Source organism: Salmo salar, chromosome ssa05 (assembly GCF_905237065.1).
Source record: "Salmo salar chromosome ssa05, Ssal_v3.1, whole genome shotgun sequence".
Classification (NCBI taxonomy): Eukaryota; Metazoa; Chordata; class Actinopteri; order Salmoniformes; family Salmonidae; genus Salmo; species Salmo salar.
The window spans coordinates 50,020,931-50,036,362 of record NC_059446.1 but is presented as its reverse complement, the minus strand read 5'-3'; the positions used below and the strand labels follow the sequence as shown (position 1 = coordinate 50,036,362).

Genomic DNA, 15,432 nt, shown 5'->3' with positions numbered 1-15,432 from the left:
GGCCGGAGGCCCGGAGCATAATTACAAATAATTTTCATCGAAGTGAGAGGAGTATTTCGAATATTTGGGGGCGTAGTCAACCATACAAACTGACCAATGAGCTGACGAAGTAATTGGAAGTGGTGATTTTTAAACTAAGTGTGTTATAAACAGACCGACGTTTTTATTTTTTTTTGCAGTGAAGTATAATTATTTCACGTGAAAGTACATTTTTAGAAAAGGTGAGATTTGTTTTAATCTAATGTACGGTGTAAAAAAAAGTGATTTGGATTGCTTTATAGCTTTGTTTCCTTGCACGTCTTTGTGCTCCGCCACGACCCGTAGTTAACGTGCTAGAGATAACGTTATTAGCTAAGCTAGCTTTGCTTTGGCTAGACAATATGCATATGATTAGATACCTAAGGACGTTAACTTAGCTACACATATCCCAACGAGCTGGTTATTAACATCAGGGTCCGTTTTCTGCTTGTTGATTCACACGTCAGAAGTATATATCGCACTATAGCGTAGATGTCATATTTGTGTGTATAGATAGCTAGGCTTACAGTTAGTAACGTTAGCTGCCTCAACATATTAGCTACATTGTCTACATTCTGCAGAGATGTTGGAGGAGGAGCATACAGACAGACAGCACCAACTTGCCATGTTGTGTCAGAAACTCGACCGAATTAAAACAAGATATCTAATCGAAGGTAATAACTCGATTTCATTCGTCCATGGCAAAATGCGTCATATATTGTACATAATGATATGCCCGTATATAAGACCACTGAGTTTGCAAATACAGTACCAGTCAAAAGTTTCAACACCTACTAATTCCAGGGTTTTTCTTTGTTTTACTATTTTCTACATTGTAGAATAATAGTGAAGACAAACTATGAAATCACACATGGAATCATGTAGTAACCAAACAAAGAGTTAAACAAATTTAAAATGTAATATTTGAGATTCTTTGAAGTAGCCACCCTTTGCCTTGATGACAGCTTTTTGTACCTTCTTGGCATTATCTCAACCAGCTTCATGAGGTAGTCACCTGGAATTCAATTAACAGGTGTTCCTTGTTAAGTTAATTTGTTGTATTGCATTCCTTAATGCGTTTGAGCCAATCAGTTGTGTTGTGACAAGTCAATGTGGAACATTTCAAGAACTTTGAAAGTTTCTTCAAGTGTAGTAGCAAAAAACATCAAGCTCTATGATGAAACTGGCTCATGAGGACCACCACAGGAAAGGAAGACCCCGAGTTACCTCTGCTGCAGAGGATAAGTTCATTAGAGTTAACTGCACCTCGGATCACAGCCCAAATAATACTTTACAGCGTTCAAGTAACAGACCCATCTCAACATCAACTGTACAGAGGAGACTGCGTGAATCAGGCCTTCATGGTCGAATTGCTGTGAAGAAACCACTACTAAAGGATACCAATAGTAAGAAGAGACTTGCTAGGGCCAAGAAACACGAGCACTGGACATTTAGACCGCTGGAAATCTGTCTTTTGGTCTGATGAGTCCAAATTTTTGATTTTTGGTTCCATCTGCTGTGTCTTTGTGAGACACAGAGTAGGTGAACGAATTATCTCTGCATGTGTGGTTCCCACTGTGAATTATGGAGGAGGTGGTGTGGGGGTGCTTTGCTGATGACACTGATTTATTTAGAATAACCAGCATGGCTACCACAGTATTCTGCAGTGATACGCCATCCCATCTGGTTTGCTCTTAGTAGGACAATCATTTGTTTTTCAACAGGACAATGACCCAACACACCTACAGGCTGTGTAAGGGCTATTTGACCAAGAAGGAGAGTGATGGAGTGCTGCATCAGATGACCTGGCCTCCACAATTATCCGACCTCAACCCAATTCAATGGTTTGGGATGAGTTGGACTGCAGAGTGAAGGAAAAGCAGCCAACAAGTGCTCAGCATATGTGGGAACTTCTTCAAGTCTGTTAGAAAAGCATTCCTCATGAAGCTGGTTGTGAGAATGCCAAGAGTGTGCAAAGCTGTCATCAAGGCAAAGGGTGGCTACTTTGAAGAATATAAAATATTTTGATTGCTCAACACTTTTGGTTACTACATGATTCCATATGTGTTATTTCATAGTTTTGATGTCTTCACTATTATTCTACAATATAGTACAAATAAAGAGAACCCGGTGAATAACTAGGTGTGTCAACTTTTGACTGGTACTGTAAATGGTCACCCACTGTCTTTTTTTCCCTCGCATTTTCATGCAGATGACACTGATAATATCAACCAGGCCATTGGCTCAAATTCCCCTGAAACGTGTCTCGCATATCTGATGGACTTAGAGAAGAAAAGAGACCCTCACTTGGATCCTAGTCATCTCAAAAAGCTTACAGACTTCTATACCCGTGTATTCTCAACTATGCCACTGGGAAAACACTGCCAAAATGAGAGCTATGCCAGAATGCTGGTCAGATTTGCAGAGCTGAATGTGTGAGTGAACCATGATCATACTTTTCCATGAGAGGGTTGAGCCTTGTTTTGCAACATGTTCCTCTGTTGATTGTACTTTAGCTACATCAGTTAAAAATACAATGTGTGGGGTGTATTAATAATATTTAAAGTGGCAATCTGGGATTCGGGAAAACAACAAAGTGGGCACCCTGACACTTTTGTTAGCAGCTGAGGGATGAGGTTAGAGAAATTTAACCTCTCAAATTCATGGATGCAAGGACTGACCATCCATGAGTTCAAAATCATAGTTTTATCCATGTTTTGAAACTATTCAGTCTTTGTTTACAATTACATGGTTTACAAATAAGTTTAGATGTTGGGTTCTGATGGATTACGACAGTTGAACTAAGCTCATGAGAAATGTATACTAGTAAATGTATTTTCTTCCAAACATCAATGGCTAATTTCCTAGTTTAAATCAAAAAATGGATGTGCCAATCCCAGATTGCCCCTTTGAAAATAGATATTTTTGGTATTTAGTTTAGTTCCGTCAAATGAGTCCTTTAATATCTTTCAGAATCCAAGACACCAATGGGGCAGAGGGCAACTTCAATGTTGCGACTACACACTGCCAGGATTTCGCTTTTGTCCACATTGCACATGCTCAGTTTGAACTGTCTCAAGGTAGAGAGATGCACAATAATCTTAGGTTTGACTAGCGTTGATGATTTATACACACAGACGGCACAATTTGGGTTATTTACTAAGCTTTAGCTCCATGGATTTACCAGCTTTCTCATATGGATAAATACTCAGACACCCATAGCACCTATTGTATCTCTAACATCTTATTTATTTACTGACGACACATGCATCAGTCCAATCTGTGAAGGTCACATTCAGAAACTCCATACTGCTGCAGGAAAGTATTATTGGTAGGTAGCCTAGTGGTTAGAGCGTTGGGCCAGTAACCGAAAGGTTGCTAGATCGAATGCCCGAACTGACAAGGTAAAAATCTGTCATTCTGCCCCTGAACAAGGCATTTAACCCACTGTTCCCCGGTAGGCTGTCATTGTAAATAAGAATTTGTTCTTAATTGACTTGCCTAGTTAAATAAAATAAAAAATCTAGTCAGATTTTATTTTTTATAATATATATTATTTTACTCCCCCATCTCAAAAGGCAACACAAAGAAAAGTACTTGGATACTTCAGAGGGCCATTGAACTGAATGCCAAACCCAACGACCTGCTGGAGGCTGCTATGCAGAACTTGACTTTGGGCAAAGCAGAACTTCTTTCCTCTGAGGATAAGGAAAATGTACCAGGTTTGTTTTTATGTCCAATTTCCAATCCCATTTGAGATCCGTATTAACCTGAAGCCCATCGGGGCGGCAGGTAGCCTAGTGGTTAGAGTGTTGGGCCAGTAACCGAAAGGTTGCTAGATCCAATGCCCGAACTGACAAGGTAAAAATCTGTCATTCTGCCCCTGAACAAGGCATTTAACCCACTGTTCCCCGGTAGGCTGTAATTGAAAATAAGAATTTGTTCTTAACTGACTTGCCTAGTTTAATAAAGGTATGAAATGGTATAATACATAACCATGTTTCTTCAGCCTAGATTTTTTTTAATGCAATCACAGCTTTTATGCTACTTTAGTGTACTAGTACTGTATATAAATTGTCTTATTGTTTTGTCAAAACTATTTTTCTTTCAGTCTCAACTTACAATACACATGGTTCTGCGAAAAATGGAACAGAATTTCGCAAAGTCTGGAGAAACTCCGACGGTACAGGCGACTTGCAGCTTTCCAGTATTTTTTCTTCAGGGTAAAAGAAGTGTTTTGTTTTTTACAGTGCCAAGTTCTCACACCAAGCTTCTCTCTTTGTTTTGCTTTACATTCTTCTATTCTGTCTCGTGAAAAACAATTGACACTGGTCTTCTCATTCTCTTAGAACAGTGGAACCACGGAATGGACCCCAAGAGGACGAGGTTCCAGCTTGGAGGTCTGGGTCTCAACGAAAGAGAGCCGTTGGCATGGTTAGTTTTTATTAGTAGTAGTGTTGGGGTGGGGGGGGGGTGGTGGTAATTGATACAGTTACATATTGCAATATTATTCTGGACAATATTGTATAGATACTTTGACAAGTATAGATTTGGTTTTTGTTAGGTAGCATTAGCTAGCGCTAGTTGGCTGTACCTGCGGCAAAACTCAGATACTTTTCATCCTATAACTTGTTCTCCATATTATTTTTTTAAATAGTGAGCTAACATCTTCTCAGCCCTTTTTTTTCATGACTGATCAAAACTTGTTTTTTATTATGGCTCTCTCTTGTCTCTGCAGCAGACATATAGTGAGCGTTATGTTTGGGACATCAAATCGCAATTAAATCACAGTACCAAATCACAATACATATAGAATCGTGAGAATTGCAATATATATCGTATCGGTACCTAAGTATTGTGAGAATATCATATCGTGAGGTTCCTGGCAATTCCCACCCCTAAGTCGTTTTTCCATCACTTCTCTGGTTTTAAATAATATCCTGTTCTTTATTATCCTGCCTCTAGCCAGGGAGAGAGAGCAGTGCACTACAGGCAATCTCAGAAATGGATGATGATGACCGTGATGGAAGACAAGTGAAGAGGGAGGCTCCCATCTCAAGTAGCTTGTCCAGGTAAGCATTTTTTACCGATGTCAAGGGACCACTACCAGAACACACAGGATTACAAAGCCTAAACTGATGAATGTAACTTTGTTTTAGGCAAACTTCTGGTTCAAGTGCGACGTTTACCTTGTCCTTGGCCAAGAAGCGTGTTGAAGATGGGGACTTCTTCAATCTTAAGGTTTGTGAATGAAAATCCCCACCTTTCAGTTGTAATTGTAGATTGTGTAAGAATTTTCTAGTGCCCGGGCCCAACTGTTTACAATTATATACAATATCATGCAGAGCATAGTAAAGTGATATCTTACATAATCTTATTTTAAAGACAGATGTTGATTGGGCAGTCATATCATTGTTGATTTGTTCTCTCAGACACCTATCATTAGTCCTGAGCCACGCCCATGGAAGGACATGGGAATTGTTGACTCCACCACTACACTACTTCACAGGCAAGATAGGAGAGATGCCACTAGGATGGAAGGTATGTACCTTTACATTGAAGTGAAACCATTTTGGCCTAGTTGTTGACGGTGCAAAAAGCATGTTTAGTGAGAAGCATTAGTTGGCGCACACCGACATATTCATAGAGGTGCTCACTAACAGAATGGTAAACTTGGGAAAAAATGTATTCTCACTCATATCAAGTTTATGTTCTCTGCTGTTCCAATGGTAGATAGCACTGACAATATAAACCAGATAATCGGTTCCAACTCCCCTGAGGCTTGCTGGATGTATCTGACCAAGCTGGAGAAGAGGGGCAATCCTCAGACAGACACCAACCTTCTCCTAAAGCTGAAGGACTGCTATTCCAGAGTCTTCTCCAGACTGCCATTGAGAATGTACAGCAACAGTGAGAGCTATGCCAAGATGCTGGTCCGATATGCTGAACTCAAAGGGTGAGTGTACTTCAGGATGTTTTTGGAGATTAAAAAAGAAAACTGCATATATTCACATGCGTTATCCAGTGTTCTAGAATTGGTTTGATGGCTGTATAAAAATGTTCTCCGTAGCATTGATGACCCAGACGATGCTCGGGACAACTTCATCGTTGCGAGATCCAACTGCAAAGGCTTTGCCTTTGTGCACATAGCACATGCTCAGTTTGAGGTTGCTCGAGGTAGATTGCCCTTTTTTTATTTTAATTTTACATAAACGATTGTGCATAATATATGGTTTAGACACTGAACATTTATATTTTGATACTGAAGAGATTTTTGTTCATATTCTTCCAAAAGGTCAGGTCAAGAAAGGCACGTCAATACTACAGAAAGCCCTTCAGGTGAACGCAAAGCCCACTGAACTAATTGAGACTGCAATGCAGAAACTAAAAGTCGGGAATTACCAGTTTCTCCCCGCAGAAGACCAAGAGAGTCTCCCAGGTAGGTTTCATTTAAATTTTGTAAAATATGCTGTATGTCTTGGTGGTGTTCATTAGGGCATGGAATGGAAAACGTAGTCCTTCTCTGTTTTCTCCTGTTTGGTACCTAATGAACATGACATCTGTTCATCCTGACTACAAAGTGATAATGGCTGATGTAAGTTTTAGTTGAATAGATTCCTTATGTGTGTTTCTTTTTTTAGAGCCAGTGTCTCACGCGTCATTGAGTCTGTCAAACTATGGTAGAGAGAGGGAGCCGGAGATTCCCGCCCGTTTACCTCTGAGCCAGACACAGCCCATACCCTCTAGTATGGAGCTGTCTTCAGGGTGGAAAATACCAGCCCACGTCAGCAGAGTTGTGTCTCCAGAGGTTTGGCTTGCTATTTTATTTTTGGGGTTACAACTGTGTTATCAACATAAAGGTGCTGGCATCAAACTCCAATTTAGTTTGTTCATTCTCATGACTGAGTTAAAACCACATTTCTGTCTCTTTTTTGCGTCTGTTTTGACACTCCTAACACTTATATTTTTGTTTTCTTTTGGGTTCTTCTATTTTAACCTCCTGAGTTTAACTTTGTGTGTTTTGTCGTCATCAGGAGAAGCACACCCCTCCTGATTTCACACCCATTCCACGTCTGGTGGACTCTCTACCCACCCCATCCCTTCCTCTCCCATCCAGACTCAACCCACCCGTCGACTGCCAGATGCCCAACTACAAAGACACCAGGGCCAACAGGTGAGGGGGCTGGACAGGACATGTATCTAACATGGCAGCTCTTGTACAATGATCCTACTCACCATAATCTAATGATTCTATTTCAGCTCTTGAGATATTAGGAAATGGTATTGTCAGTGTTGGGGAAGCTAATCTGAAAAGATGGTTTATCACACTACCAATTACTTCCCATTGCAAGAAGTTGATCTACAGTAAAGCTGCCCTCAAGAAAAATATAGTTGAACTTAAGTTACTTTGAGAACTACCTCGTGAAAAAATTATCATATTTAAATCTGAAGTGTCATAATGCAAATTTAAGACTGTCATCCATACTGTGACGTGGCGTAAGTAACAGTCACGGCAGACAGTGTAGTGAGATCTGTGAGTGCGTTTAGTCTTGGAATCCAGAGGAAAGATGGGAAGCAGTGATGCAAAAAAACAGGACTTTCTTTGACATTTGAATTCCCCTTTCCTCACAGTTACGTTACCCCTGGGATCAAGAGGAACCCCCCATATGCGGCCCCTCTCTCAGCAGCCCATAAAGCCGGCCCTGCCCAGCAGCAGCCGTGCACCCCCCTCAGCCAGGCGTCCTATGCCCAACAGACCCACCAGGTAAACCACAAACGCCATCCATGGGATTTCCCTGATCACTTGACCTGAACAGGCAAAACGCAGTCAGGTCAGGAGGAACTAAGTCATGGCCCTAGTTATGTTCTCTATTTGTGAGTTTGTTGTTTAAATTCTAGACCTATGTCAAATGAAATGTGAACTCTATGGTTGAATGACTCTGCACTTGTCTGTTACTTCAGGGTTCTGCAGCTGCTCTCTCGAACAAGTCCATCATGATAAAGGGCAAACGGTTCCTCGTCCTGAAGATGATTGGTCGAGGTGGATCCAGTAAGGTAGGGGCTAGTTGTCTTGTTCATTAGGGCACAATGTAACATAAGCTCTCATAACATTGTGCAACGGAAAACAAAAAACAGACTTACTTTTTGGACAATTTAAGATGGTTCTTCCCTGTTTCAATTTGTTTGAAACCGGAAGATACCAGGGAAGTACTACAGGTGGTTTTATGGCCAATTTGATGTTTTTTCAGCTGGTTTGATGGTAGGTTCTCTTGTCTTTTCAGGTGTACCAGGTTCTGGACCAACGTAATCAGCTGTTTGCTGTGAAGTATGTGAACCTGGAGGAGGCTGATGCCCAGACAGTGGAGAGCTACAAGAACGAGATAGAGCATCTCAATCGCCTGCAGCAGTACAGTGATCAGATCATCAAGCTGTATGATTAGTGAGTGTTCATTACTCTGACTTATTCAGCTAGGGTCTAGTATTATATTTATTTGATCAAAATACATACACATCCAAAACATAACAAAAACTTGTGGTACTGGTACAAACATTAAAATAAAATACATAGTCTCATGCTCTACATTTAAAAAAAAGATGAAGGATAACACAATGTATTTCAAATGTTTTTGTTTGTTTGTTTTTATCCCATTTTTGTGATGTCCAGTTGGTAGTTACGATCTTGTTTCATTGATCTTGTATCTACTCCCCAACGGGAGAGGCGAAGGTTGAGTCACGCGTCCTCCGAAACATGGCCCGCAAAGCTGCACTGCTTCTTAACACCTGCTCGTTTAACCTCTAAGCCAGCCGCACCAATGTGTCGGAGGAAACACAGTTCTACTGACGAGTGAAGTCAGTTTGCAGGCGCCCGCCCACCACAAGGAGTCGATAGAGCGCGATGAGCCAAGGAAAGCCCCCTGGCCAAACCCTCCCCTAACCTGGAAGATGCTGGGCCAATTGTGCGCTGCCCTATGGGACTCCCGGTCACGTCTGGCTGGGATCGATCCCCAGGCTGTAGTGACGCCTCAACAATGCGATGCAGTGCCTTAGACCGCTGTGCCACTCGGGAGTCCCCAACACAACATATTTTGATTGTGGTCCTCTGTTCCATCCCACTATACATGTCATGTGATTCCCAGTGAGCAGTGCTTTTTATCAGTCAAGTTCTCTTTTATTCCAGTGAAATAACCAACAGCTACATCTACATGCTGATGGAATGTGGTAACCTGGACCTCAGCACCTGGCTACGGAACCGTAAAACTGTCAACCCGCTGGAGAGGAAGTTATACTGGAAGAATATGCTGGAGGCAGTCCAGACCATCCACAAACATGGTTATTATCTCTCCATCTATCTTGAACTCTGTATCTCTCTTCATCAGTAACCCTTATGTTTTCTAAGTTCCTCATAGCCAAGCATTGCATTCTCTATAACAAGCCTTTTAACTTTCTTCTGTAACTTTTTTGTGTGTAGGTATTGTCCATAGTGATTTGAAGCCAGCCAATTTTGTGATTGTGAATGCCTCGCTGAAATTGATCGACTTTGGCATTGCAAACCGCATCCAGCCTGATGTGACAAGCATTATGAAAGATTCTCAAGTAAGAGCACAACCCCCTTCTCCAACTGTAGTTAATAATGTATGTATACATAACCAGAAGCTTTCCAAAATAAGGATATTGATCTTCAAGAAAAAAATCCTAAACACAGGTTGGGACCTTGAACTACATGCCCCCTGAAGCCATCAAAGACACTTCATCCCAGCCAGGGAAGGCAAGCTCTAAGGTGCGCTGATGTCCCTTCCTTCTTATCCAAAACAATTTATTTTTAATACATGCATATTCCATATGGACTCATTTATGCATGTTTAATGATGTATAATAAATCTCTCTGTTGATTTGATTAATAGATTAGTACTAAAGGTGATGTGTGGTCCCTTGGTTGCATCATGTACTGCATGACCTATGGGAAGACTCCATTCCAGACCATCACCAACCAGATCACCAAGCTACACGCCATCATTGACCCGACCCATGAGATAGAGTTCCCTGACATTGCAGAGAAGGATCTGCTAGATGTGTTGAAGGTGAGTGATTCCATTCATTCTGCTATGTATTGGCTTTTTGGTTGAGTGTGAATGACATGGATAAATGGTATCTGGTGGGATATGTTTTTTTCTACCACCAGAGGTGCTTGGTACGAAACCCAAGAGATCGGATTTCCATCGCGGAGCTGCTGGAGCATTCATACCTAAAGCTTCAGTCTCAGCAACAGTCACCTGTGCCAGGTACATAAATGTGCACACATTATGCATATTTATACCTCATACCTGCCATAATACCAAGTGTTTTTATTTATTTTTAAATAAGAAAAACGAATTGCACCAACTTTCACTTTGTCTTCGCTCTCTATCTCCATTCAGCACCTCCTGACAATAACGATCTGAAGAGGATCCTCAACGAGCTCGCTGCCTTACAGTCTCCCAACAGCATTGCCAGGGCTGCTAATGTAAGCATAACAATGTGGAATTTCCCATAATTATTGTCTTATCGTCGTTTGCTTTAACTGACTGGCGTCTTCTCTGCAATCGACAGAACTTGGCGAAAATGTGCAACAGTGGTCGGAAACTGGAAGCTGCAGGGTGTGTAAAGTCATCCAGCCAGCTCAACTGGAAGATGTAGCGGTCAGCAGATGGGACTCCATTCCTAGCCTAAGTCGAGCTTTACCCAATAGAGGCACTGCCCATGCCATGCTCCAGCACAACCCGAAAAATACATCCTGTTTGGCAGTACACTGGCCCTGTCTGAATACTTTGAAAATGTATCCTTACTTCCTTCCCCTTTTTTAAAGTAATCACTGATCTGGAATGGTGAAAGCTATGAAATGGAACCTTTGCTTTTATTCTATCCAAGTATGTTAGATCAGTGATAACACTGAGGATGGGAGGAAAGAAGGAAGCATTTTAACTGTTTTTACGCAGGGTCCATAAATGCTCTACCATCTCCATGTCTTATTCTCTCATGTCTTCATGACTTCCCCTTGCTCGCATCTTGAAGGATATGAATCTACACTTTTTTTCTTTTTAAGATGGACACTTTTGTGTTTCTTTACTTTGCACATTTTACTGTACTCTCAAACATGTAATTACAAAAAAAATGCTCAACAAATGAACTAGCTAACTGTATTATTGATGTTTTATTTCTTTCAGCTGTCCATTTTCTGTTGTGTGTATGAAGTCAGAAGTTTACATACGCCTTAGCCAAATGCATTTAAACTCAGTTTTTCACAATTCCTGACATTTAATCCTAGTAAAAATTCCCTGTCTTAGGTCAGTTAGCATCACCACTTTATTTTAAGAATGTGAAATGTCAGAATAATAGTAGGAGGAATGATTTATTTCAGCTTTCATATCTTTCATCACATTCCCAGTGGGTCAGAAGTTTACATACTCATTGAGTGTATTTGGTAGCACTGCCTTCAAATTGTTTAACTTGGGTAAAACATTTCAGGTAGCCTTCCACAAGCTTCCCACAATAAGTTGGGTGAATTTTGGCCCATTCCTCCTGACAGCTGGTGTAACTGAGTCAGGTTTGTAGGCCTCCTTGATCGCACACACTTTTCAGTTCTGCCCACAAATTTTCTATAGGATTGAGGTCAGGGCTTTGAGATGGCCACTCCAATACCTTGACTTTGTTGTCCTTAAGCTATTTTGCCACAACTTTGGAAGTATGGTTGTCGTCATTGTCCATTTGGAAGACCCATTTGTGACCAAGCTTTAACTTCCTGACTGATGTCGTCAAATGTTGCTTCAATATTTCCACATAATTTTCCTTGCCATCTATTTTGTGAAGTGCACCAGTCCCTCCTGCAGCAAAGCACCCCCACAACATGATGCTGCCACCCCCGTGCTTCGGGGTTGGGATGGTGTTCTTCGACTTGCAAGCCTCCCTCTTTTTCCTCCAAACATAACAATGGTTATTATGGCAAAACAGTTCTATTTTTGTTTTATCAGACCAGAGGACATTTCTCCAAAAAAGTACATTCTTTGTCCCCATGTGCAGTTGCAAACCGTAGTCATCTCTAGGAGACAGAACGTGTCTTCTTCCTGAGCGGTATGACGGCTGCATGGTCCCATGGTGTTTACACTTGCATACTATTGTTTGTACAGATGAATGTGGTACCTTCAGGCGTTTGGAAATGGCTCCCAACGATGAGTAAGACTTGTGGAGGTATACAATTTTTGGTTGGCTGATTTCTTTTGATTTTCCCATGATGTCAAGCAAAGAGGCACTGAGTTTGAAGGTAGGCCTTGAAATACATCCACAGGTACACCTCCAATTGACTCAAATGATGTCAATTAGCCTATCGGAAGCTTCTAAAGCCAGGACATCATTTTCTGGAATTTTCCAAGCTGTTTAAAGGATCATTCAACTTAGTGGATGTAAACTTCTGACCCACTGCATTTGTGGTACGTTGAATTATAAGTGAAATAATCTCTGTAAACAATTGTTGGAAAAAATGACTTGTCATGCACAAAGTAGATGTCTTAACCGACTTGCCAAAACTAGTTTGTTAACAAAACAGTTGTGTAGTGGTTGAAAAATGAGTTTTAATGACTCCAACCTAAGTGTATGTAAACTTTGGACTTCAACTGTATTTGTGTATGTAATAATATATATATACACTGCTCAAAAAAATAAAGGGAACACTTAAACAACACAATGTAACTCCAAGTCAATGACACTTCTGTGAAATCAAAATGTCCACTTAGGAAGCAACACTGATTGACAATAAATTTCACATGCTGTTGTGCAAATGGAATAGACAACAGGTGGAAATTATAGGCAATTAGCAAGACAGCCCCAATAAAGGAGTGTTTCTGCAGGTGGTGACCACAGACCACTTCTCAGTTCCTATGCTTCCTGGCTGATGTTTTGGTCACTTTTGAATGCTGGTGGTGCTTTCACTCTAGTGGTAGCATGAGACGGAGTCTACAACCCACACAAGTGGCTCAGGTAGTGCAGCTCATCCAGGATGGCACATCAATGCGAGCTGTGGCAAGAAGGTTTGCTGTGTCTGTCAGCGTAGTGTCCAGAGCATGGAGGCGCTACCAGGAGACAGGCCAGTACATCAGGAGACGTGGAGGAGGCCGTAGGAGGGCAACAACCCAGCAGCAGGACCGTTACCTCCGCCTTTGTGCAAGGAGGAGCAGGAGGAGCACTGCCAGAGCCCTGCAAAATGACCTCCAGCAGGCCACAAATGTGCATGTGTCTGCTCAAACGGTCAGAAACAGACTCCATGAGGGCCCGACATCCACAGGTGGGGGTTGTGCTTACAGCCCAACACCGTGCAGGACGTTTGGCATTTGCCAGAGAACACCAAGATTGGCAAATTCGCCACTGGCGCCCTGTGCTCTTCACAGATGAAAGCAGGTTCACACTGAGCACATGTGACAGAGTCTGGAGATGCCGTGGAGAACGTTCTGCTGCCTGCAACATCCTCCAGCATGACCGGTTTGGCGGTGGGTCAGTCATGGTGTGGGGTGGCATTTCTTTGGGAACACTTAAACAACACATCCTAGATCTGAATGAAAGAAATAATCTTATTAAATACTTTTTTCTTTACATAGTTGAATGTGCTGACAACAAAATCACACAAAAATAATCAATGGAAATCCAATTTATCAACCCATGGAGGTCTGGATTTGGAGTCACACTCAAAATGAAAGTGGAAAACCACACTACAGGCTGATCCAACTTTGATGTAATGTCCTTAAAAGAAGTCAAAATGAGGCTCAGTAGTGTGTGTGGCCTCCACGTGCCTGTATGACCTCCCTACAACACCTGGGCATGCTCCTGATGAGGTGGCGGATGGTCTCCTGAAGGATCTCCTCCCAGACCTGGACTAAAGCATCCGCCAACTCCTGGACAGTCTGTGGTGCAACGTGGCGTTGGTGGATGGAGCGAGACATGATGTCCCAGATGTGCTCAATTGGATTCAGGTCTGGGGAACGGGCGGGCCAGTCCATAGCATCAATGCCTTCCTCTTGCAGGAACTGCTGACACACTCCAGCCACATGAGGTCTAGCATTGTCTTGCATTAGGAGGAACCCAGGGCCAACCGCACCAGCATATGGTCTCACAAGTGGTCTGAGGATCTCATCTCGGTACCTAATGGCAGTCAGGCTACCTCTGGCGAGCACATGGAGGGCTGTGCGGCCCCCCCAAAAAATGCCACCCCACACCATGACTGACCCACCGCCAAACCGGTCATGCTGGAGGATGTTGCAGGCAGCAGAACGTTCTCCACGGCGTCTCCATTCTCTGTCACGTCTGTGACGTGCTCAGTGTGAACCTGCTTTCATCTGTGAAGAGCACAGGGCGCCAGTGGCGAATTTGCCAATCTTGGTGTTCTCTGGAAAATGCCAAACGTCCTGCACGGTGTTGGGCTGTAAGCACAACCCCCACCTGTGGACGTCGGGCCCTCATACCACCCTCATGGAGTCTGTTTCTGACCGTTTGAGCAGACACATGCACATTTGTGGCCTGCTGGAGGTCATTTTGCAGGGCTCTGGCAGTGCTCCTCCTGCTCCTCCTTGCACAAAGGCGGAGGTAGCGGTCCTGCTGCTGGGTTGTTGCCCTCCTACGGCCTCCTCCACGTCTCCTGATGTACTGGCCTGTCTCCTGGTAGCGCCTCCATGCTCTGGACACTACGCTGACAGACACAGCAGACCTTCTTGCCACAGCTCGCATTGATGTGCCATCCTGGATGAGCTGCACTACCTGAGCCACTTGTGTGGGTTGTAGACTCCGTCTCATGCTACCACTAGAGTGAAAGCACCGCCAGCATTCAAAAGTGACCAAAACATCAGCCAGGAAGCATAGGAACTGAGAAGTGGTCTGTGGTCCCCACCTGCAGAACCACTCCTTTATTGGGGGTGTCTTGCTAATTGCCTATAATTTCCACCTGTTGTCTATTCCATTTGCACAACAGCATGTGAAATTTATTGTCAATCAGTGTTGCTTCCTAAGTGGACAGTTTGATTTCACAGAAGTGTGATTGACTTGGAGTTACATTGTGTTGTTTAAGTGTTCCCTTTATTTTTTTGAGCAGTATATTTTATTTGGCAGATGCCTTTCAGGACACTCAATACATTTTATTTGGCAGATGCCTTTCAGGACACTCAAGGACATCTTACATAAAATCTGGTACTGTAAATTAAATCTATTTCATTTAGGTCTATGTAATGAATTTTAATTTTGCTTTATTATTTACAGGGAAAATACAATAACACAATAACACTATCAGCTTATTTTTAGAATAATGGCCATGTTCTGACATGTGTCACTTCGCACTTATACCATCAGCAGTGAACAGTAGCTATTGCTGTGTCGGCTACACATCTTTAGCTAGCTAGGCTC

The 15,432-nt window shown here is 42.4% G+C and overlaps 1 protein-coding gene across 10 annotated transcripts; it reads left to right on the top strand.

Moving 5' to 3' along the window:
* The first annotated feature begins 71 nt into the window (after positions 1-71).
* Positions 72-11,185, top strand: LOC106605052 (dual specificity protein kinase Ttk). 10 transcript variants are annotated; one of them, XM_014200301.2, is made up of 25 exons: positions 72-221; positions 600-692; positions 2,231-2,453; positions 2,992-3,098; positions 3,597-3,740; positions 4,130-4,241; positions 4,368-4,452; positions 4,984-5,090; positions 5,178-5,259; positions 5,451-5,559; positions 5,752-5,974; positions 6,089-6,195; positions 6,314-6,457; positions 6,660-6,826; positions 7,053-7,192; positions 7,651-7,783; positions 7,981-8,073; positions 8,301-8,458; positions 9,197-9,348; positions 9,488-9,612; positions 9,722-9,796; positions 9,921-10,097; positions 10,199-10,298; positions 10,434-10,519; positions 10,606-11,185. In XM_014200301.2, the coding sequence occupies exons 2-25, from the start codon at positions 602-604 to the stop codon at positions 10,690-10,692; spliced, it is 3,027 nt and encodes a 1,008-aa protein (XP_014055776.2). In that variant the 5' UTR covers positions 72-221; positions 600-601; the 3' UTR covers positions 10,693-11,185. The 10 variants fall into 10 exon arrangements, with proteins under 10 accessions (XP_014055776.2, XP_045574281.1, XP_014055781.2 ...); XM_014200300.2 differs by lacking the exon at positions 72-221 and having other exon boundaries at positions 312-692; XM_045718325.1 differs by lacking the exons at positions 2,231-2,453; positions 2,992-3,098.
* The last annotated feature ends 4,247 nt before the right edge of the window (positions 11,186-15,432 follow it).

What these genes read in the sequence shown, in the direction of transcription:
- LOC106605052 (XM_014200301.2), top strand. Translation starts at nt 602, where the DNA reads ATGTTGGAGGAGGAGCATACAGACAGACAGCACCAACTTGCCATGTTG. An exon ending in ATCATCAAGCTGTATGATTA is followed by an intron (nt 8,459 to 9,196) that starts GTGAGTGTTCAT and finishes CTTTTATTCCAG; the next exon opens with TGAAATAACCAACAGCTACA. An exon ending in GCAACAGTCACCTGTGCCAG is followed by an intron (nt 10,299 to 10,433) that starts GTACATAAATGT and finishes ATCTCCATTCAG; the next exon opens with CACCTCCTGACAATAACGAT.